Here is a 23,493-nt window from a genome sequence, read left to right as displayed (position 1 = left end):
TCCTCTTATCTATGAAACATCAGAAAACAGAAAAATATGTAATTTTATCCGACTAACAGCTACAAAACCCAGATATATTCAGATCACTGTCAAGTCAGACAAAGAAAAACAGCAGAAATATCACATTTGAGAAGCTGCAACCACCAAATGTTTTGCTTAAAAGTTAAATAATCACTGAATTGATTAATTTTCTGTCAGTTTACTAATCGGCTGATCAAATAATTGCTAAAAATGTAATGCTAGGTAAAGTACAGAGTATCAACAGCTCCCGTAGGGACACAACTGTTTTTCTGCTTTTTTCCCTGTTCATGATCACATCTCAGTAAAATACATGACACATAACGCTCCCTCTACCCTCCAGACCCTGATAAATATAGGCTGATGAGAGTAAATTGCATAGACTGCCTTCGCTGCATGAGGCTGACAAACAGCTTTAATTCCTTACGGCTGCACGGACAACAGGAGATGGAATATAAACACCAGGGGGTACTAAAAGTGTCTGCAATAAAACACTGAACAAATACCCTGCTGTGTTTTACAGATGGAATTGCAAGTGTGGGTGTTTGTGTTAGTCTGTCGCTGTGTGCGTGCATTTATAAGTGCATGCATGAGTGTGTATGCTCGGCCCTCACCTGCCCTCCAGGACACACCAGCCACAGTAAGGGTCCCTCAGTTCCACGCATGATTGGCAGTCTTTCTTTTGGAGGCACGTCTGCACTGGCACCTTGGTAATCTGGAGCATTACGACATGAAATATGATCTAACAGTGCACCTTAGAGAAGACACAGCACAGAATACAAAGCTTTTTAAATGGAAATGTTCCTTGGTTTGTTGCCGGTGTGCAGAATGAGAATAAAACAAGTTCTGTCGCAGCACAGGGTCCCTCATGTCTGCTCCCCGTGTTTAATCACTAAAACAATTCCCTCCATCTACATGCTAAATGTTTACTGTACCCAGGGGTGGAAAGTAACTTCAGAACTGCTTGTCGGAGAGTTGAATCACTTCAGAACCACCCCCCCCCCCAAGACCAAGAATTTCCAAGACCGGGTGATCCGTCATCCAAACCTACTTATATGATGGTGATCTAGCCTCGTTCCAGACCTCTGAATCACTGCCCACATCAGCCCATTATTCAGTGATTCAAATAGACTGAATGAAGTGATATGAAATTGCAATTCAGTCTTATTACCAGGCTCCGTATGGTACAATCATCTTAAAATAGTTCAAGTTATGTAATGTATTTAATGATGTAACATTCTGAAAGGGGCAGTTCTCCATTATGAGGACTCATACCTTTGATACCTAAGAACTTTTGCTGATAATACTTATATAATAATTTTCAGTGCAGACCTTTATTTGTCATGGAGTATTTTTACATTTTGGTGTATCTGCTTTTACTTAAACTAAAATATCGAGTAGCTCTTCCTCCACTGATTGTACCCTGCACCATAAATAGTTTATTTACAGCATGAAATATTTATGTTTTTGTCATATTGTGTGTGGCAAGGGCATCTACAAAAACTTGAGTCATCTAGTTCAACTGTCAGACAGACGGAAATACTGTATATCATATTCCTTTGTGGTAAGAACTAGTTAGACAGTGTGTGTGTGACGAACACACTTTTCCTGCGTCATTGAGATAGCAGAGGGGACCTAATGAAGAAGCAAGTCTACACAGGATCCATTTCGGTTGAGTTTTTCAGTTATCTATGTCAACTAGTATCTGATGAAGAGATACGCTTCCATGCAGCTCTCCAAGGGCGGTATACTAGTTTCTCTTTAACTCACACTTTGCGTGTGTTAACTGCAAACCAAAAGCATCTTTTTTTTTTTAGGCTCCAAGTTCTGTTGCGAACTGGTGACCTACACAGAGTACTGTGCGTGAACCAGGACCCCGGCATACACACCTTTTTCTCAGTGGTAATGTACAGGTGGCTGTTACTGAGGTCAAAGAAAATGTTCTTGTTGACCTTCTCCCCAGTGGTGGCGCCAGGAATCTTGCTGTACACATATGGGTCCGCGGTCAGATGTACCTGGACAGAAAAAAAGAAGTAGCACCGTCTGATATGAGGTTATTCCCCCCCCAATTCTCCTTCCTTTGGGTAAAAGCTTAAAGCAAAAGATGATCAACAGGTCACATGACAACTCTACCTTGAAGACCTCTCCCTGGTTGTTCCCCAAGAAGGCGATGGTGTGATCATTCTCCACAGCGATAGCCACAGAGGTCAGAAGGCCCGACATGGTCAACACTGCATTTCCGTTTAAGGCGTACTTCGGCTTACTGGCCAGAGGGGAAGGCAGAAAGTCCGCACCACACTTGAAGTTTTCCAACGTATCCTTCTGCAAAGAGAAAATGAGGAACAAAATATTGATTGCGCATTGTGTGTCCTTTACTTGAAAGCGGTAAGAGAGGGAATATGTGGGAATCAAATCCATTAGGAATGTTGTAGATACTCTGCTAAATAAGCTACATGTAAATGAAGCCTATTATTAGCTTTCGGTAATTAGTTTCATTCTGTAATTTCATTTCATTTATATTAGAATAAAATGTATTTATACAACAATTTGAAGTACTATATTATTTATTTACATGGGCCTTGTATTTAAAGTGTCATCTACAGTAGATTTGTGAAAAATGTATAAAAGATTTGGACTTGAGCCTCCATTACAGGGCTAAATATTTTTCCTACAGGCCCATATTTAGCCCATGGGCCTCCATCTTCCTACCACTTCAATATAATGTTATTCTGGATGAGTTGAGGGAATTGGGAAAAGAGATATGGAGAGATAGAAAATGTATGAGGCAGAGACAGATTTAGACAGGACAATGCAAAGGATCTGCAGAACAGAGTAAACACTGAGACATTAAAGTAAACAGTCACATCTGTGCATTATTGATGGTAGCAAAGGGAATTCTTCTTAACGTGCTCCCATTTATTTCAAACAGATTTTTTTTTCTTCAAAACTTCCATCAGCTGACACAAAAGAAGCACTTACTGCAATTTTTGACGTGCAGAATTCCTCAGTTTTAGATGAGTAGGGGATGTCCACAGCGGGAAACCCGGAAATCCTCCCTGAATCACTGTAGCAGGCGCTGATGATATCCACCAGCCGCTCGTTGATGGACTTGAGCGGGTACATGCAGAGGGCAGACTCATTTTCGTTGTCATCTGGACTCGCCACCATGAACAGAACTTTGGTCGGGGAGTCAGCATGCCCATACATACCTGGTTCAGCCATGACCCGCTCCAAATCTTTTCCTGGAGAAGCCACATAAGCGGCTTGCACTTTGTTGTATCGGTTATTTAGACCACAGTTTAACTGGAGCTCTGTGTGGGAATAGTAGTGATGGTCGTCTTCGCAAAGACGAGACACAAAGGTAAAGTTTTTATTATCCGTACCATCGAGTGTCCGCGAAAACAGGAAATAAACAAACCCATTCTCTTTGAAGGCATGGCGGAAGTCGTGCAGGTACTTGGGAACAAATGGTGTCGTCTGTACCGTAGATGCCTCGATGATGCTCTCAAACACAACCCAGTCCCGGAGGTCCTGAAGGATTCGTGTGCTGATGAGTTTTGTACTGTCCAGGCTTCCATAGCCCTTCCCAACAAGAAACACATTGAAGTTCTGCCCATCTTTTGCGTAGGTGGACATGACGCCCACAACGTTGACGTTATCCTCTATGCTAGCCACGTAAGTCCTCTCTCCTTTGCTGTCACTGTAATACATCTGCTGTTCCACGTTGGTCAGGTTCAGGAGCGAGCAGATGCCTCGGTAGCGGCTGCCGCAGACTATAAGTGAACCGTTGGACGGGTGGACCAGGAGAAGCTTGTTGAGATTGGGCATGAGCTTCGTGTCCTGGCAGGCCGAAGCAGGAGGAGTACAGGTCCGGGCGTCCTCTTTGGGGCCCGTCTCGGCACGAGCTTCCAGGCGGAGCGACGGCCCCAGCTGGAAGATGGTGTTGACCGCTCCCAGGTAAATGCGACCAGTCTGTGGGTCCTGGACCACATTGTTGATGGGGGTCTCCGTGGTGAACTCCAGGATGGGGATGTTGCTGCTCTCCTCCTGGGCTCGTATGATCGACTGGCAGAAGAGGAAGAGGAGGAGGGAGACCCAGCTTGCCATCTCTGTAGAGAAAAGAAAGGGAGAGATGTTTTATTGTCAGTGAAGTTAAATGCAAATTGAAATATACATAAACTATAGACAACACAAGACTTCAACAGAAGGGTTGGTGTGCGATTAACATCCACCCCTACAAACGAACACAAACACATGTATCTACTATAATGGTCATTGTGTATGAAGTCTGCATTCATGTTATTGATACAATCACAAGCTTTAAAGCAACAGTTTGATTTTGGGAAATGCACTTATTCCAGTTCTCGCTGAGAGTTAGATTAGAAGATCAATGCCACCCTCATGTCTGCACGCTAAATATGAAGCTGGACTCAGGAGAGGGATAGCTTAGCTTAGCTCTTTCTCGCTTTGATTTTTGTACAGATTAAACAAAGATACAACATGCATTAGTGAGATTTAGGTGTTAGCAGGTGGATTTTGGTCTTTTTATATATAACCGTGCAGATATGAGAGTGATATGGATCTTCTCTTCAAATTCTCATGTGTGAAAGTGAAAAAAACATATTTCCCAACTATTCCTTTCAAGGGGCTGCTTCACTGAATTTAAAACTAAACATCTTTTCTTAGCTGCCTCTTGTAGCATGTAGCCATGCAGATAATTTTGATTTGATCAGGCAAGGTTTTGAGATATCTGTCAGAAATTTCTCCAGCCACTCCAGTCCTTCTGAGGTAAATTCAATTTTGTTTGCAGTGTGTAAAAATGCAAAATCAACTTCTCCCTCCAGAAAAAGCATTTCAGTCGATCTGAATAACTAACAGACACGTTTTCTTTGTTCATGGCGACGTCTGTAGATTCCACAGAATAAATGGCATCGTTTCAAATATAAATCCCATTTATCAGCATGGCTACAAATCAACAGGAGTAAATGGAGAAAAAATGTTTCTTCTTTGTCATTTGGGTTAACTGCCCCCTCAAGAGTACTATTTATGAAGCATATCAAGATATAGATTTAGGGTATTAGGGTAAAACTATTTTAAAAACTGCCTTGAGCTAACAGTGCACAGTGCAGTTGTTTGTGTATGACTCAGCTCTCTGCTCCAGTTCTATAAAGGGTGTGTTATTTTGGACTTAATTGACTTAATATCAGAAATGATCACTGGTGAAAAATAAAACTGTTCTGAGTGGGGGTAAAGAAAGATTAAGGCCAAGAGCGAGATTTCAAAGAATAACACAGTAAAAGCCTATTTAAAAAGCCTGGATCTGTTCCAACTTCATTTGCACTTTGCTTCAACAACACCTCCTAGCACAATGTGCTCAGGAAGTACACCGTTTTGTCTCCGGAAACATGATCACACAATATCCCTGTAAAATACAGACAGCATCGTGTCCCGGCCAACAGCAGGTGTCTGTGGAGCCTTCGCTCGCTGCTGTTTGCCCAGGCAGTGGTAAATATGGAACTGCAGGTGGCTTCGAAACAGCTATTGCCCACACAGCAAATGTGCATCTACGTTCTGGATGCGGTTTCACGCTCACACACTCTCAATAGCATCCTCCCTCTCGTTTCACCTTGCAAGTCAAGTCCACAGGCATATTTGTCAAATTGAAAACCCCTGATGAAACTAACGGGGAGTCGTTTGCCAAAACTATGTTTTATGATGTTAACCTGCCTTCCCTCGCTGGACTAAGTGTGTGTGGGGGGCACTGATTAGACATTTGCCCTGGGGGGGACTGTGTTAATTTCACTGGCAACCCCCAAGTGCCCACTACTCAGTTTGATGATTTTATGTCCACCCCCCCCCCCTTTTACTACCTCAGTCCTTCTCCCCCTCCTCACCCATTTCACTGCGTAAATGTATTGTGCCCTTTTCAATCCATAGCCTTAAATATTTCCATTAAAATTGAAATGGTGCAATAAAATCCCGGTCTGTGCTTACTCAGGACAGAATTGTGTGTGGTTGGTTTCCTACAGCTTTAATTAAGATGGAGGGGCACTCAGCCTTTTGTCAAGACTTAACTAAGAGGAACAGACTAAAAAAAAAATAAAAAAAAAACCTTGAGGGGTTTCCGTGGACACTTAACTGGTGGACAAAATAAAAGGAACATCATATGAAAAATAATTTCAGCTCCAAAGTAACAAAACTTCAATTACAAAAACATTTCCACTGGCAAAGTTGAACTGACAATTACAAGCATGTGTCAGCTTTAAGAGGCGCCACAATAACTCACTTTTATGTTTGACTCTTCAAGCGAGCGTCACAAAAACTGCACAAGCTGCAAAACGGCTTTTGCTGCCTCGAAATGTTGACAACATAAGCTAAACACAGTCAAGCTGCAGAGACAGAGAGTGGTGGCAAATTTCAAAATGTTCACAGACAGACACTGAAAACCGGCTTTAAAAATGATCACAGAAATAAATGAAATAATAAAAGTTTTCTCTGTAAAAGTGAGCTTCATAAAGCCTCACTCCTCACTGGCTTTTGGCAACAATTTGAAGGACGTCAGAGCTGGAATACAGATGACTTTGTACTGAATGACAAACCCCCCCCTCCAAAAAAAATCAATTTAAGCCTCAATAAACTGATCGCATGAATGCACTGCTTGTGATAACAGACACGTGTCATTTTTACGATCATTATTTGACATTTCCAGAGTGCACTGTGCATGTGAACTTTTGGGTGTCAGTAGCAATGACCTGTGTCTATCCTTCTTCCTTCCTTCATTAATTAAACCAGTTTTGTTTCTCTCCTCAAATTTTCTACCTCTGTCTGTTTATCTCATTTTCGGTGATTTAATGAAGTGCTACAGTATATAAATGCAGATTTTATTACCACTACTTCTCAACGTGTAGGCATTTTGTCACATTTTAAAGCCCACCTGATGTCAGTATACTTCAACAGCTGGGCTGCGTTTGCTCACTACAAGCTGCTTTTTTGTCAGTCTGTTGATGGTTAAACAGGTTCAGGCAGTCATGACCTTTGATGTGCATTCTTTCTGTTTGTGGAAACACCTGATAGGAACATCCAGTGTTTTGTAACTTCACCAGCGGATCCTGTAGATACCAATTAAAACTAGAGTAAGTCTGTGCATCTACACAACATTGGAAATTAAACAGCAGCTGTTTGTTTAATGCTGCTGAATTATTTTTTGGTTTTGCACACAAGGAAAAACCGTGCTGTCTAAATATTGAGTGTGATTGTAAATATTGACAGTAATTGAAGCATGACTCCCTCACTGAATGTATTTCCATTGTGTGCCATCCACTAAACACTGTAATATCCACATTTCTATCAATTCCCTCTGCTGTGATACAGACCACACAGAGAGACTTCACAAAAGGTGGATTATGTCAATGGTTTCTGTGACAGAAAAATCACTTGATTCCTCTGACTCCTAATCAAACGTGCTGTGACAAAGCAACTTTCTCAGACTGCAATTTACAATGCAAGGACAATTGTCTCGGGGCGCTCATTTAGGTTTCAGAAAACTCCAGTTCCACTTACATCCATGACTTCAAAGAGTCCTTTTCCTATTCATGCAAATCCTATAGCAAGCCCCTGCTCAGAGAAAAAAAAAAAAAAGGTGTCACACAAATTTCCCTCAGATGCTGCATTGTGGGTCAGTGCAAACTAAATTCTTAACATATTTCAAAGGAGCCGGTTCTCTCCTAGGACGTCTCCTTCTGTCGCTCTATCACTTTTCATCCTTTTTTCATGGGTTTAATCCTGAACGCTGGAATTAAAGAGGCTTCAAAGAGCTTAAGAGAGGTAGACGTCTGGCGGGGGTGACACAGGTGGAATGAGGCCCATTTCTCCCCAGACCAGCCCACCTCTCTTTTCCCAACATGCCTCTAAGCTGCTGTGAGAGAACATGGCAAATGGGCATACCATCCGGCACGTGGCTATTCTGAATAAATAAAAAGATGCTAAATTTAGAGGCTGTGTGCTGCATCAGCTTGCAGCTAATGAAGCCTCCAATGGCCTGGGATAAATAATAATGAAACGCATCATGTGCTAATGAAGCTGGCACATCTGAAAAATGTGAATCGGTGAAAGGCACAATTGTTGAATTAAAAAAACTGCTCGACTGTATGAACGACTGAATGGTTGGATTGAATTAGAAATCACTACTAATTGCTCTTCTCACATTTCACTTCATAGTTACTATAACAAGCTAATATTTTGTTTAACGATGAATCTTTAAACTGAAGTGTCTAACCTGAATTCACACCGTCACTGACTGAATTAGGAGCTTGTGGCAGCAGAGCTCCCCTCACAGAGGAATCAGAGCGTCATTGTTAGCTCAGCCGTGATGAACAATATGTTACTTCCTTTTCAAAAGTTTATTAAAAGACAGCGAAAAAGCAACAGAAATGATAATGACGTGAGAACTCCGTTTCAAATATAGCGAGTAGCTTTAGACCTACAGTAATTGGTAAAATGAGATTATTTGTTCCTTTTGCTGCAGCTTTCTACTTCTTTGTTCTCATGTTTTTAACATCTTAATGTCAGACACTGTGCCTCACACAAGACCCACTCACACTAACAGATTTGTATGTATGAGAAATGTCTTATGAGTCATGTACAGATTGTTTTTCCTTTTCAACGCGGCTCCTTACAAACAGGGGACAGGGGCTAAAATGAGCGATTTAACCCTAGTATATGGCTGGACTGCTTATGGTCAATGTGCGCAATTGAGGAAGTAGTTGAAAACTGTAAACAACAGACATCATGGCGTCGTATTTGCATTCTGCCTAGAGTCAGCTGCTTTCAGCCCTGCATCTGTTTGCTTCTCTCCTATTCTCTGTGCTACATATACTGTATTTTAATACAGCCAAATGGCCAAATAAATGTGTTTTCATTTACATGTTTTGTAAAGAAGTATGATGTAAAGACAAAGACTCTGCTGGGATTTTGGCTATATTTACTTGTAAAAGGATCCCTCAGAGAGAAAGTTAGAAGCCACAGACGTTTATACCTAGTCTTGTTTGGAAAAAAAAAGTCTCCTAATGTAGAGACAAATGCAAACCTGTTTGCACCAAATCATTTTGAAAGAGCAATTGCCAATGGGGAAACTCCATTTGGTCGAGCAATGGTGCAAATACGATCACTCAGTCAGTCAGGGACATTTGTGCTTATAGGGCTGGCCCCGCTGTTGCAGTTTGCCAAAAAAGTCAGAGAGGTTTAGAATAAGAAATATTAAGATGTTATTGCATACGGTCCAACTGAAAGCTTGTCTCTGTCTTAATAAAGATTTGTGGCCTGTGTAAACACCAGGGACAGAGATTGGAAATAAGTCCAGGACTATGTTGTTTCTATCCCCAATGCTCTATTCTCATTGTTCTATTCTGACATGTTGTATTACTATACATGCATCAGAATGAAATCTCAGACTGTGCTTGTGCAGGTCTTGTGTTGCGATCTGTTGAATTGAACACAACAGCTTTAAGATGCAACAGACCGAACCTACTACTGAAGCGAAGATGTCAGAATCCGTGCAGAACATAGTGGAATTATTGACGATGAAGTGATCATTGAGCTTTGAAGAGAAGTGAACAAAATGTATAGTCATGATTGGATTCGGTGAGTTGTAATTTCCACCTCTAGATTCTTTGCTTGGAGGGAGAATAAACATTAAAGGAAAAACTGTTGAGGTACTACATGCACAGACTTGATAGTAGCACATGAAGGTGGATCCCTTTGTTAGCTCACTACTCATCACACACAGGCACACACTCCTTTTGTTGACAACTACAGCGCCATCTCTTTCACCCTCCCTCCACAATTTAGGACATGTCTGGACAGGAGGAGCGGCTCTCAGCAGAGGAAAATGTAAGCTAATTGAAAAATGGCAGGTGTACACACAAACACACACATGTTCATAGGCTTAGTGATACATGTGCACACAACAATACGTGCACCAGCGCAGTTTGAAGTGCTGACAAGGTAATCCGACCGCAAAGCCACACTCTTCTCTTCGAACTGCCACGCTGTGTTTCTTTGACACGGGGCCACTAGATCCCAGCATGGCAGTCCGCATGCCTCTCGACCAATCCTCTTGCCACGCAACGTCCCCGCACCCCGGTCTTCTAGGACGACACCGGCCAGGAGGAAGTCTGCACGAGGGAGCGAGAGATCAGGGGGAAAACGGTAGGCGAGTGGAATGTGTGTCTAATGATTAGATCACACACACACAAACACTTGTGCAACTGCTGACCTGGCAAGTTCTAAACCAGCATGAGTGTTCCTCTCACTCATTAAAATAGATCCCGAACGGAAACTGGTATAATAAATAAAACAGAAACAGACACCCTACCCCGAAAACATAATAGGATATCACCCCATACTGGGATCATTCATATTCAGCACTTTCTTTATCGGAGAGCTGGCTTTGACAGATGCCAGGGTCTGACATGGATGTGGGGGGTGTCTTCACATTGAAGCCGCTTTCAGTGTTACATACTGATAAAAGTGAACCGCTATTAAATCACTCGCATGTCCCCAGAGGCCTCGGGGCTGGGCGTAGTGCGGGGAAGGAGAGGTGAGCGAGGAGTCAATGCTATAAAGCAAATCTTCCCGTGTCTCTCGCAGCGAGGATTGTAGCTGAATAAGGCCTGATAAAGCGTATACAAGGCAACATGACAACGTGGGTTAGGAGCCATACAAGGAGCCGGAAACGAGGGGTGGATCCCTGTCCTTTACTTTCCCGCTGCCATCGAGGAAAAGGATAGGCAGAACAAGCGGCATTGTTACGGTTGAAACATGAAGTGGGAGAGTGTGGAGAACTCTTTCTTTCTCTGCATGTCTCCCATCTCGCCTTTTTTTCCCCTTTTTTTCTTTTTTTTTTTTTTTTTGACATGCATGCGCTCTTTTCGCATCCTTACAGTGAAATTGTTTCATGAGTTGCAATGGGGGGGCTGGTGTGACGACGGCAATCCAATTTCCATATGAACAATTACCCTGCCGTCAGGGTTGGCAGTTCATTTATTTCAATTTGACTGACTGGGAGAACCACGCTCACCAAAGCAGCCAGCCCAGCCATTGTATTCAGGGCAACAGGCACGGGCAGGGGATTGATGGGCCTGGTCCATTTCAGTGAGATCCAGCTGCTCTGGCCTGAATATGCTAACACCTTTAAAGTTGGCCCATGACCCAAGGAGAGTGTGAATCTGACTTTGCTCTCCAGTTACATTGTGTCTATGTGTGTGTGTGTGAGTGAGTGTGTTTCACTTCTCACACCTGTATGTGTGCTTGTGTTTCTCCTGCGCGCCCACGTATGTCTGCCCTCTTGTGTATGTTTGTCTGTTGTGATGTATGACCACGAGTCAGGAGGTGCGAGTGTAAAACCCCCAACCCTCCCCCCAGAACACACACACAGACACACACACATAGACACACACACACACACACACCATCCTTTTAGGCGCAGCACTTTTCCTCATTAGGAGTGATAGGCTGTTTGTGTGTCTGTTTACCGCTCCGTCACCATTTTCAAGGCTCCTGCTATCTCCCCTCTGCCAGCTGGACACTTGAGCAGCGAGAGCACAAAACCACAGGCACACACACACACAAACTACTTGAGCAGAGCACACATTTATATTTTTGTGCGGAGATACACACACACAGGCACACTCACTACTAGACTTTTCTGCCTTATACCTTTCTCAGCAGCCGACCTCACTGTCTCTTGTAATCTCTCAATCTCTGTTTGCCTCTCAAACAAACACACAAATGCAACCTCTCTCCGTCTGGGCAGCAGCAGCTTGGGCTAATCTCCCAATGCTAACTGGCCTCCCCCACCCCCACCCCCCGCCTCCACCCCCCAGCTGGATGTTGCAGCTCTCCAGCGGGACAGAGTGGTTGTTTGCTGTGTGGACACAGCTGGCGGATGTGGGGAACCTGATTAAACGGTCTGGCCTGGCGGAAAAGAGCTACTTTCAGGAGCCAATGGCTCCTCTGACATGAACGCCACAGCCAGACGGTTGCTAATACACACAAACAGTTGCAGGGGCAGGCATGCATACACAAGCTCGCTAAACAACTCCACTCGCAGATATGCATCTGATATCCAACATTGTGACTGCATATGAAAAATGCTGCTCACACGCACAACTAGAGATGCAAATAAATTGTTTACTCTATTAAGTCAAAAAGAGCTTACAGAATCCAGAATGAGGTTTTCTGAGCCCAAAAGCCGCAGTTACTCAATTAACATTGACACAATTTCACTTTGAGAAGCTTGTCACAGCAAAAATGGAAATTTAGCTTGATGAATGACTCAAATGATTGATTGATCAATTATCAAAAATGTTGATAAATGTTTCCCTCTGCCAACTAATCAATTCATTGACGTATCATTTCATCACTACCCATAACTCTCATTTCTTTTTGACTGATTCCTGCCGGGATTTTTCCCTCTGTTACTGCTCCTGTCGCAGTTCAGGCTCGTCTTTAAGCACAGGTAATGATTCAGCGTCTTGCTCAGGGACACTTCAGCAGGTTGGATGCTTGCTCTCACACACACACACACACACACACACACACACACACACACACACACACACACACACACACACACACACACAGAGAGAGAGAGAGAGAGAGAGAGAGACTTAAATCCCCACTTCCCCTGGTTGGAAGGCAACTTCTCTAATCCATACACCACCCTGAAGCGATCCCCTGCTCCCCATGCACACCCAGCCTCCACTTACATCCAGCACGTACTCACGTTCCAACACACATGCAACCACAATTAAGAAGTCAGCCAGTCAGACTGACTGCTGGGAAAGAATCCATTACACACCTTATTGGTTATAATGATTTCACTTCACCAGCATAAACGCCAATGAGCCATGAAGGTATCTTGTAATGTGGTTTAGTCTCACTGCCCAGCTTTCGTTTGGTTTCAAGGGGAATACTGATCTTATGGTGACTGATTGCTCGCCTGCCCTCTTACAGGAATTCACATGAACAGTGGACAAGGAGATGAAGCCAGCGTGTGTTTAAAGTGGGTTCAGCCTTGGAGGGGTAGGTCAAAGGGTTTTGGGAAATATGCCTGTTTACTTTCATTCCAAGAGTGAGCAAAAAAGAGTGATACCAATCTGGAGGATAGTGAGCTGGAGTCAGGACACATTTACCCTAGATTTGCATAAACACTGGAAGCATGGAGGAGAAACAGCAAGCCCGCTTCTGTCAGAAAAAAAAAACCAACAAAAAAATATATAGGCACAAACACCTCCAAAGCTCCGTAATCAACACTGTTTATTTGTTTAGTCAGTACACAAACAGACACAAACGACAATTTGCTTATCCGGTTTACAATTTGTCAAGCCTTTATCCATGTTTTCCATACTTCTATGCAACATCTTTGGCTGTAGCTTGGGTTGCCAGATACATCAGTGAGCTCAGGTTTTGGTCTTTGTGCATGGCATCAAACTTTATAACCTCACTGTGATGATAAAAAGAGAAAAGCCCTAATGTTTACCCAAAGGTCAAAAAGTTTTGACCAGAAAAAAAAAGAGACTGGGATCAAAACTTAAAAAAACTGAAATAAAATCTGTAATTTAGAGTCAGTGTGTAACTGTTACTTTTCTTATTGTTGTTGGTTTCTTTTAATAACCCTGCACCTACATCAATGCCACTTCTCTTGTGAGCCTCTCTCATGCATTCGAGGAACCAGGTTGCTTAGGGAACTCAGGTTACTTAGGAAATCGGAGAACTGCCGGTTACTACATGCACTGTGGTGCATGTAGTTACTACATGCACTGTAGCAACCTGCTTCCCAAATACATGCAGCAGTTCGGCGATTAGATTTCTTTCCCAGCGCTTATTTTTAAAGCATGTAGTGATAGTTGATGGCGCAGAGGGACGATGCGGCGAGAGGACAGACAGACCGAGCACAGCTTCTCCTCACAGCACGGACGTGTCTGAATTCAACAAACAGTCAAAGGGTCAGCTGTGGAAACCAATTTATTTAGACTTCTAGAGGACACTTCGTCTTAGTTTACGTTTTAGTTCACTCACTCCCTGTAATGATCTTTCCTTTCATCCAGCCACTCTGCTGTTACTTTCATGTGTACTAGTAAAAAAAAAGAGGATTAGAAACCTGGTTACCAGTAGCTCCATGTTGTCAGGAAAGTGGCATTCTCACTCTTGGACAGAAAGCAAATAAGAGGGCAGTTCCCAGAAATCCCAGAAAACTATTCCTTTAAACACAGGTAAGGTGGTGCATGAATAGAACACAAGCTGTGAAAAGATGAAATCTCCCTGGTTCTGTCCAGACTTGTAAGAGCTGAATGAGTAAGACAAGTAGGAAAGAAGTCGGTGGTGGTGGTGGTGGTGGTGGGGGGGGTAAGAAATGATCGAGAGACAGAAAGACAGAAACAGAAGGAGGGCAATCTCACACACGTTACTGACTGAGTCTCAATAGTTCCTTTGTGCGAGCTGGCAGGTGCCTGTCACTTGTCAAGATGAGTCATAGTGTGGATGGTGACTGAGAGTTGCGATGGTGGGGATACGAGCTCCGGCTGAGGCCCAGAAAGATTCCAGCTTTCGGTAATGACTAACAGCTCTCAGGTAACCGCCCAAAGATTAGGCTGCTCTCCTCAGCATATGGAGAAAAGGTCACGTTTGGAGCTTAAAAGGTAATGGCTAAATTAGCTGCAAAAAAATACCTCATAAAATTAAATAGCTTTCAGTGAGAAGGTGTACTTTCCGCCGGTCATGCAGAAGGAAATAGACTGGGCTACTTTTTAATTAGTCTGACGTCGAGAACTAATCACAGAAAGGCTAGAGTGTGATAAAACGTGTTTATGCCTCGACACAAAACCTCAACTCGTAACACAAGAGCACCTTCTAACTTCCTCCTTCTCTCACAAATATTAATAAAAAGCCATATTTACTTGGACTACCTCCATCACTTATCCCTAGTGTCACACACTTCCACCAAATGTTCTTGATGCTATCGAAACCACTCCACAACACTCATCCCTCCTTCCGCCAACCCTTACAATCTTCATCCATCATCTATCAGTGCTGCTGCAGCCGGAGGGGGGAGAGCTGCTAAGCAGGGCCTGACTAATGGCTAAACAAACACCATTATCAGGCCTCGGTGGCCGAACGCTGAGCTACAGGAGCCCCAGAGCAGCTGAGGCTCTTTAATACTTAATCCCTGCTGCCCTGCGCTAAACTAAGCTAGGATGGGCGGGCACTGGAAGTTCACTAATGAGGGAATAAGCACAGAAACAAGAGCGAGGAGGAGTAGGAGGTTTGAGGCAAAGAGGAACGTCACGCATACATGCACACACGTGCACAATCACTTATCGCAAAAACTAAGCCGAGAATAGATGTATTAAGAGGGGGATAGAGAGAAGTGTGGCCCACTCGTCTTGGCCAATTCCCTCTCTAAAAAAGGCTGAGGGAGAAGTTAATGAGCCTGTTACAGCCCCACAGTTCCCCTGACAAGGCCGCTGATTACACCACATGTTCGGGCAAGAGGATTGCGCGAGTGTGTGTTTGCATGCACATTTGTATATGTGTATCACCTGACCCAAAGCGGTCATCTGCTAGTCATATGTTCACAAGTCAAGAATGCACATTTTCTGATAAACACACTTTCACACACACACCAATCACCGCCATCAAGGCACAATCTATCCCCTCTCACAGTCACTCGCCTACATACACAAACTAAGCTACACCCGTGATCACATTTCTCACACACACACACACACATACATACACACGCTCAATGAAGTGTGACTGAGTGAGCAAGCCACTCAATGAGAGTGGGTGATTAGACCCTGGGAGAGTATGCCTGACCTTTCCCTCCACATCAAGTCCTCCACGCGCATGTGTGTTTTTATGAGTCAGTGGCTGTAAGCTCTCGGGCCCGAGCCACTTCACATCAAATGTCACTGACTTAAATGAGATGGCGAGACAGACAAGACGACGGAGGAAAGGAAAAGAGGGGAAGGATAGAGGATGAGAGAAAGGAGACATGAGGAAGATATTTTTTCTCTTTTTTTTTTTTTTTTTTTTTTTTACAGTAGGCTGAAAGAAAAAGCCAAAGAAGAAAATAACTCAGAGAGCAAAGAATAAAGAAAGACTGAAAGAGAGCGAGAGCGCTGTCACCGATCAATCTTCTGTCTTGGCTCTCTCCCTCTTTGCATGAGAAACAGCAAAGCTGGGGTATTTTTAAATTCGCAGTTGGTTGTGGGAATTCAGCGCAGGCCCTTGTGGGTACACAAACCTCCCCCTCTGACTGTGGACATGGTTGAGTCTGCACTTCCGCGTTCTCAGAGCTCAGACGGACAGAAAGGCAGACGGTCTGAGTCAGGTCTCTGGGGAGCAAGCGAGCAGGGGGCAACTGAGGTTTTGCTTTTGGGTTCGTTGCGCTACTAACTGCTGAGGGTGGAGTTAGTTAACAGCAAAATTATATTTATGGGCTCCGTTTGAATTATGCTTAGAAAGCTTAAAAGAGCCTGTGGACGAGTAGGAGGTGGAAAGATGCACACAGGCAGTTTGGGTTCCAGTTTTAACTCTTAAAGGATAATTACTGTTTATTACAACTTGGGTTTTATTCCTATACATAATAATCGCAAAGTACTCAGCGGGGTAATTATTGTATGGGAATGCGATAACATTACTACAGCTGAAAGGACTGTTGATCAACAGAAAATTTTTTGGCAACCATTTTGAGAATCAATTAGTTTTAGTTTTTTTTTTAAGCAAAAATGCCCAAAAAAATAATTGCTTCCAGCCTCTCAAATGTGAATATTTGCTGCTTTTCTTACCCCTCTCTGATAGTCAATGGAATATCTTTGGATTTTGGAGTGTTGGTCAGACAAAACAAGCAAGTTGGGCTCCAAGAAACCAAGAAAATAATTGGCAGCTTAATCAAGGAAGGAAAATAAACATCACTAAAAACGAAAATTCTGTGAGGCAACAAGCCTCAAACAGACAAACCGACAGGTTGTAAACCAGATTAGTCAAACTTATTCCACACACGGACAATGATGGAAAACAGTAAAGTTATCACCTAAACTGTCGCCTCAAAAGATCCATCACAGTTTACAGACAGATTTACTGGTTCAGCTTGAACTACCGCAGTTGTGCACACCGCTTTCCTGTGCATTGAGGGATTATTACCAGCATTACAGGCCTGTCCATTTACCTCTGAATAACCCGTTGGCCTGTTTACAACCTGTCTCACTGTGTGACTGCTGTTTTTTTCTTTGCTCCATATGACTTTGTTGTTGTGATGCTTCCATCTTCCCACACCTCAGCTGTTATTTCAGTGGGTACAATAGATCCAAATGATGGATAAAAAATATCAAACATCAGACTTAAGTTGTGACAAATTGGAATTATCATTTAATAACTGGTTAAGTTATGTGATGCTGGTGAGACAAGTTCCCATCCGCCTCGTCTCGCCCCTTTCCTCCTCGTCTTTCTCCTCCTGTCATCACCGAAGATCTCAGAGGTGATAGTGAACCGGCACTCACCGCTGACGGGCCGGAGGACGTGTGGCGCGGCGCTTAGGTTAATTAAGTTTGAAATCGTAGAGATGATCAGTGGTGCTGCCACTCTCCCAGACTGCCAGCCTCCCTCCCCTCCCACCTCCCTGTCTCCCCGGCTACTACAAAGTGTTCAGTCTGTCTAACAGGTACAGAGGTGTCTGTGTGCGCAAGTGTGAGGAGGAGAATGTATTATTTTGTACCTCACTCCGCAAGAGAACAGAGACAACAACAAAAAAAAAAAAAAAGGGACGTGTGTGGGTTAGTGCTCAAACGATTAGGTAGTTGATCGATTAGAGAGAAAACTGAAGTTTCTTCCTTTTCTTTCTGTTAAACTTTTTCTGGAGGGAGGGAGGGAGGGAGAAGGGGGCATGAGGGGTTGGGCCGTGTACGCCATCTGAATCGAGGATCTAAGGACAGAGGGTGTCATATGCCAGGCAGATTGTAAAGCCCTCTCGGGCAAATGTGTGATTTTGGGTTATATATATAAATAAATCTGACTTGACTGGAAAATTAACGATTTTGATAATCGATTCATTGTTCTACTGCTTCCAGCTTCTTGAATGTGAGAATCTGCCCTTTGAGAGTTAGAGTTTTTAAACCACTGACTGTTAGCCCAACAAAACAAGCAACCTTAAGATGTGATTGTCATTTTATGCTGTTTTCTGGCATTTTATAATGTAACCAATTAGTCCTACTGCATATGCACACATTCTATACACATACTGTATATATTGTTCTTCATGCACTCACACCACAGAAAAGAAGAAAATCCTCACATTTGAGAAGCTGCACACAGTGAATCATTATGTTTGCTTTAAAAAATGAGTAATGCGGAAAATTAATCAATTATCAAAATAGTTGGTGATTAACTGACTTATTGTTTCAGCTCTACTAGATAAACACATGTACACAGAACTTCATTCCCTCAGTCTCACAGAAAACACACAGAGAGCCACACACTCACACACATACACACACACACACACACACACACACACACACACACACACACACACACACACACACACACACACACACACACACACACACACACACACACACAGACACGCACACACACGGGCCAGAATTAACAGGGTCGGGGAAAACAAACAAAAAAAACAAAACACAAAGAGTCCCCAAATCCCATCCAGACTATCCAGTCTAGAGCCTTTTCGCGGCCATGATTGCTCTGTTCCCCAGGAGGCTGCTGTAAGAAGCTGGACCTGCAGTGATTGTTGAAGGATGCCTATTGGCATGAGAGGCACGTAGACACCCCCCCCCCACCTGTAATCCTGGAAAAATGGACTCTACGTATTAGCGAGACGCTTAAAAGGCAGGAGCCATTTCACACACACACACACACACACACACACACACACACACACACACACACACACACACTAAAGCTACCACTATGCTTTAGAGGCTAAGGGATATTATTCAGCTGGCTCAGTATCAAAACCTTTATGCTGAGAGGTTAGTGTGACGTACAGTGGTGAGATGTAACTAAGTACATTTACTCAAGTACTGCACTTAATTACAGTTTTCAGGTACTTGTACTTAAGTGTTTCCATTTCATGCTACTTTATACTTACATATTCATACTCAGGTGTAGTAGTGACAGGTGTAGTTACTAGACAAAACAAATCATCACTTTTTAAATTATGATGCGCTTGTTCCCTGCTGGAATCTCCTTCCAATAAAGCTAACCTAACGTAACCCATTATTTTCTCAAAGCAGGAAAAAATCCAGTGCGGTAAAAGTATCCAAGGCTGTTTTCAATGCAAATCAATTTGTTTAAGATATTTTCTAAAATAAAGTTTCATTGTTCGTAACTGTAGTGCAGTGATGCTCCTTATACTTTTTTTTTTTCCAGGATAAAGTCAGTTCTTTAGACAGGTTCATAATGAAATAAAAACAGGTGGAAATACGATTTTTTCCTATACATAAGTTAGATTTTGGACTTTTTCAATGCCTCCGAATGAAATTTAAGATCAAATTTACAATAACCAAAGCTGTAGAAAAAAAAATCCGACATGAATTACTCAAGGACAATTTCACCCAAATGTTTACTGTAACAGAAAACATGACTTTTTGAGTCCAGTGACAATGTTGATGATCAAATGTTGAAAAAAAAAGTAAGTTTCTAAAGCGGAACAAATGGAAAACAACAACATAAAACAACATGAAAATCATGACTCATCGGTGCACTTCCCCCATGTCGTCGCCAGCAGACAGGGCATCTGCTCTGATGATCCCGGCCGCAAATAGAACACCAGTGTTGTTGGTTCTGCTATTCTGATCTGCCAGGCATTCGGTCATTCATTCATTCAGTAGCCATACCACTTATCCTTTTACGGTCACAGGGGGCTGGAGCCAATCCCAGCTGACACTGGGCGAGGGCGGGTAACACAGTGGACAGGTCGCCAGTCTATCACAGGGCTGACATATAGAGACTAACAATCAGTCACACCTGCAGGTAATTCAGAGTCGCCACTCTAACCTACATGTGACTTGACTACGGGAGCAAGCTTGAGGACCAAGCGGAAACCCACACAGGCAAGAGGAGAACATGTCAACTTCATACATGAAGGCCCCACCCGGCCGACAGGTTCGAAACCTTATTGCTGGGAGGCGACAGGGCCAACTACTGCAGTAGTCATGTTACCAATTATTCTGAGATCTTAAACTGCAATGTCAGAAAAAATTCATTCATATATACATTCTTAGGTTTAGTTTTAGGTGAATTCAATGCCTTCTTTCAAAGAACCCTGGTTTGGAGAAAATGACGTTGTTCCATTACAGCCAAAATGTTCTTTATTACACTGAGGCTTTTGCACTGTTTCACTGAACGGCCCGACAGGACATTAAGTACTTCAAATTAGCTGCAAAAATAAGATTCTACTTACACATTAATATGTTGATTATAATAATATCACACTAAGGAATGGACAATTTTCACAGTACTTCTGTTTTTGATACTTTCATATATATAGTATATAAAATATTTTTGATATTTTATTACCTAAGGACATGAGCTGAACACCTCTCCCAACACTGGTGAGGTACAAGTATGATGTGATGCATATCTACACATACATTCCTCATCTGATGAATGGCTATGATTACTTTTTATTCTTGATTCACTTTTTTTGATTAATTGCTCAGTCCTCGTGTGATCACCGTTTCTAATCAAATGCAGGCGCACAAAGGTCAGAGGGAATTAGCCCCCCACCGCCTAAAAATAAGCTGCTTTAATCAGGTTGCAGATGGCCTGATAAGCAGCAGGGTGGCATTATGGGCCGGTCGTGTGGTGTAGCTGAGGCGTGTCAGCGATAGCATCTGCACCGCGTCTCTAAAGGTGCCACTGTGTCTTTCATGTCAGGTGAGTGCGCTGACATTCTGTCACATGCAGACTTCAGACGCGGTGGGGTGGAGGGGGCCAAACATCAAAGTCTGGGTTTACGTTGGCGGGGTGGGGGGGTGAACACACGGACGCACACAGCACGCCCCTGTAAAAAAAAAAAAAAAAAAAAAAAAAGACATGGGACACCCTCGTACGCACACGCGCACGTGCACCAGCCACGGCCGGTGACAAGTGTGAGGTTTGAATGTGAGATAGTGCTGATGCCTGCCAGTGAAGCCTACATCCCGGTCTCTTTATCTCCTGAGCCCTCTGCTGATAATTACAGCCGTCCCCTTCTCTCAGATTCGGTCACACCAAAGCTGCCGGCCGGCGCAGCTCGAGCCAGAGGAGTTATCGGCCGGGCCATCTCAAAACGGAGCACGCCAAGGTCAGGCCCTGTGTTCAATTTCACTTTTGATTCCAGTCCACCTTTCTTTCTCCTCTACCACCTATCCACTCCTCCCACCCTCCCAGCCCACCCACGCTGTCACCTTTGAATTTCACTCCAGGGCTAACCTCTATTTCCAGGACAACCAGCGCCTTGACACTCATTCATTTCCAATCCTGCAGAGTGGTCGGCTGAATGGAAATTGACGATTCAATTTTTGGAATGAAACTCAAGAGTCCTTTTGGAATTGACCCCCCCCCCCGCTGCCCTCCCCTCTCCTCTTGCTTGGGTGCCCGTCCTGCCACCCCCTCTGCCCCCCGCCACTAACTATCTCCGTCCTGGTCTGCTGACTACAGGCAATTTCTTTGCTTGTATGGAGACGTGGGCGAGATGGCTACCGCAAAGCGCAGCTCAGAACAACCTGCAGCTCCCACCGACTTCTCTCAGACACCTTTCCCCCATGCCTGCTCTCGCTCATCACTAAACTGCTGTCAAATAAGCAAAACACTTAAAACCAAAGGGTTTATTCTCAGCATTGCTCCCCGCTGAATGTTGGGGGGCAATTTAAAAATGATTTATGCAAATGTAATTTCGCTGTGTGTCATCCAACACAGCCAATTAATGAGTGAGCTTCTCCAACCCAACTATAAATTAACAAGGCTAGATATAATAGCTAGATTAATGTGTTTTTCTGGCACTTGCCTAATTGCTAGAAGACTCCGGTGGGGCTAGTGTGAGCTGCCTCATTTCTACATGTGATAGAGTGACTTAAGACAGAGAAGGATAAACGCCTGCATCAACTCTATTTATCATTTATATGAACTTTGTTGTCTCTCCTATTGGTTTTAGTGAAGGGAATGCATGAGGCAAGTGATTAGGAAAGATATTTTGTCCTCAGGGACCTTGTATTTGCTTCAGCAGAAATTACTAGTATCAGTTGTTAGATTGAGCTGGGTCTGAAGGACGGCATTAGCTTCAGTCAGACTCCGGAATTTATTAAGGGAAAACAAATCCATAAGTGGTCAGAGGGGCATATGTGCATGGATGGCCTATCTGGTAATGAGAGCTCCAGGCAGAGAGGAAAAAGGCGCAAGAGAGGAAAGGAGCGGCGTAAGAGGTACGGGAGACAGAGAGGATGAGTAACCATCGGTCTCAGCCAGAGGAAAGAAAAAAATGAGAGCGAGTGTGAGAAAGATGGAAAACAAGCTCCAGGATCCAAAACAGCACATCACCAACAAGGAGGCCTTTTGTTTTGCCCCTCTCAACCGATTGTTCTCTTTGCCGAGGGTGAGAACGCTAATCCGCTGTGGAAAGGGGAGTTGGGAGGATTTACTCTAAGTATCCTTATTAGTGGGAATTCACTGATATGGAGGAGGAAGGGGTGTGTGTGTGTGTGTGTGTGTGTGTGTGTGTGTGTGCGGAGGAGTGGGTAATGGGTGAGGGGAGAAGGTAGAGGGCAGAATGAACAAGGAGGAAGAGGAGAGCAGCAGGAGGGGCGTAGTGTATTCTGAATACACTGTAGGTGCCATATGAATCTTTAATACAGGGCTAAATGATGAGGGAGGGAAGGAGGGAGGAGTTGAGAATATAAAGAGAGTGAGGGAGAAGGGAAAGGAAATCTCTGAGGAGGTTACCGAGCCCCCTGTATCACAACACTCCTGATAAGTGCCAGCCTCCCAGGATCAAACCTAATTCTCCACAGCTCCAATGCCACCACAGCAGCGTCCCCTTCAGAGGCAGAGGATGGTGGCAAAGGACAGACATGCCTTTGTCTTCAAAAAACAAACAAAGACGGTCCTGATTTTTAGATAAAAATGGATAAAGGATCTTTCCAGGTGATAAATTTCTTAATTGCTTTTGTTAAACACATACCCTGCTGGAAGCTTGGCCATGGTACATCGTTTTAATTACACGCACAAGAGCCTAATTAGTTGTATCTGTTGTACCAGAGGCTAACGTGCACCCAATTAGACCCAAATCAAAAGGATGGTACAGTCAGACGGGGGCTCTTTGTTCTTGCACAGTATTCATCAAATAACAAGAGGAAAGTAAAGACGGCGCTTAACTTCCCAAGTTGCTGATGTTATGATCACCCCTGCTATCTT

The 23,493-nt window shown here is 43.6% G+C and overlaps 1 protein-coding gene across 1 annotated transcript in view; it reads right to left on the bottom strand.

Moving 5' to 3' along the window:
• The window catches only part of plxnb2b (plexin b2b), a 126,518-nt gene that overhangs the window by 41,579 nt on the left and 61,446 nt on the right, over positions 1–23,493 (bottom strand). Inside the window, exons 3-6 of the mRNA XM_056387729.1 lie at positions 2,998–4,127; positions 2,152–2,340; positions 1,908–2,033; positions 633–733 (exon numbers count right to left, since the gene is read on the bottom strand). Of these exons, the coding sequence (XP_056243704.1) occupies positions 633–733; positions 1,908–2,033; positions 2,152–2,340; positions 2,998–4,125 (1,544 nt within the window). The 5' untranslated portion in view covers positions 4,126–4,127. The remainder of the gene's footprint in view (positions 1–632; positions 734–1,907; positions 2,034–2,151; positions 2,341–2,997; positions 4,128–23,493) is intronic.

This window comes from Seriola aureovittata, chromosome 10 (genome assembly GCF_021018895.1).
Source record: "Seriola aureovittata isolate HTS-2021-v1 ecotype China chromosome 10, ASM2101889v1, whole genome shotgun sequence".
NCBI lineage: Eukaryota > Metazoa > Chordata > Actinopteri > Carangiformes > Carangidae > Seriola > Seriola aureovittata.
This window is presented reverse-complemented; position numbering and strand designations above follow the sequence as displayed.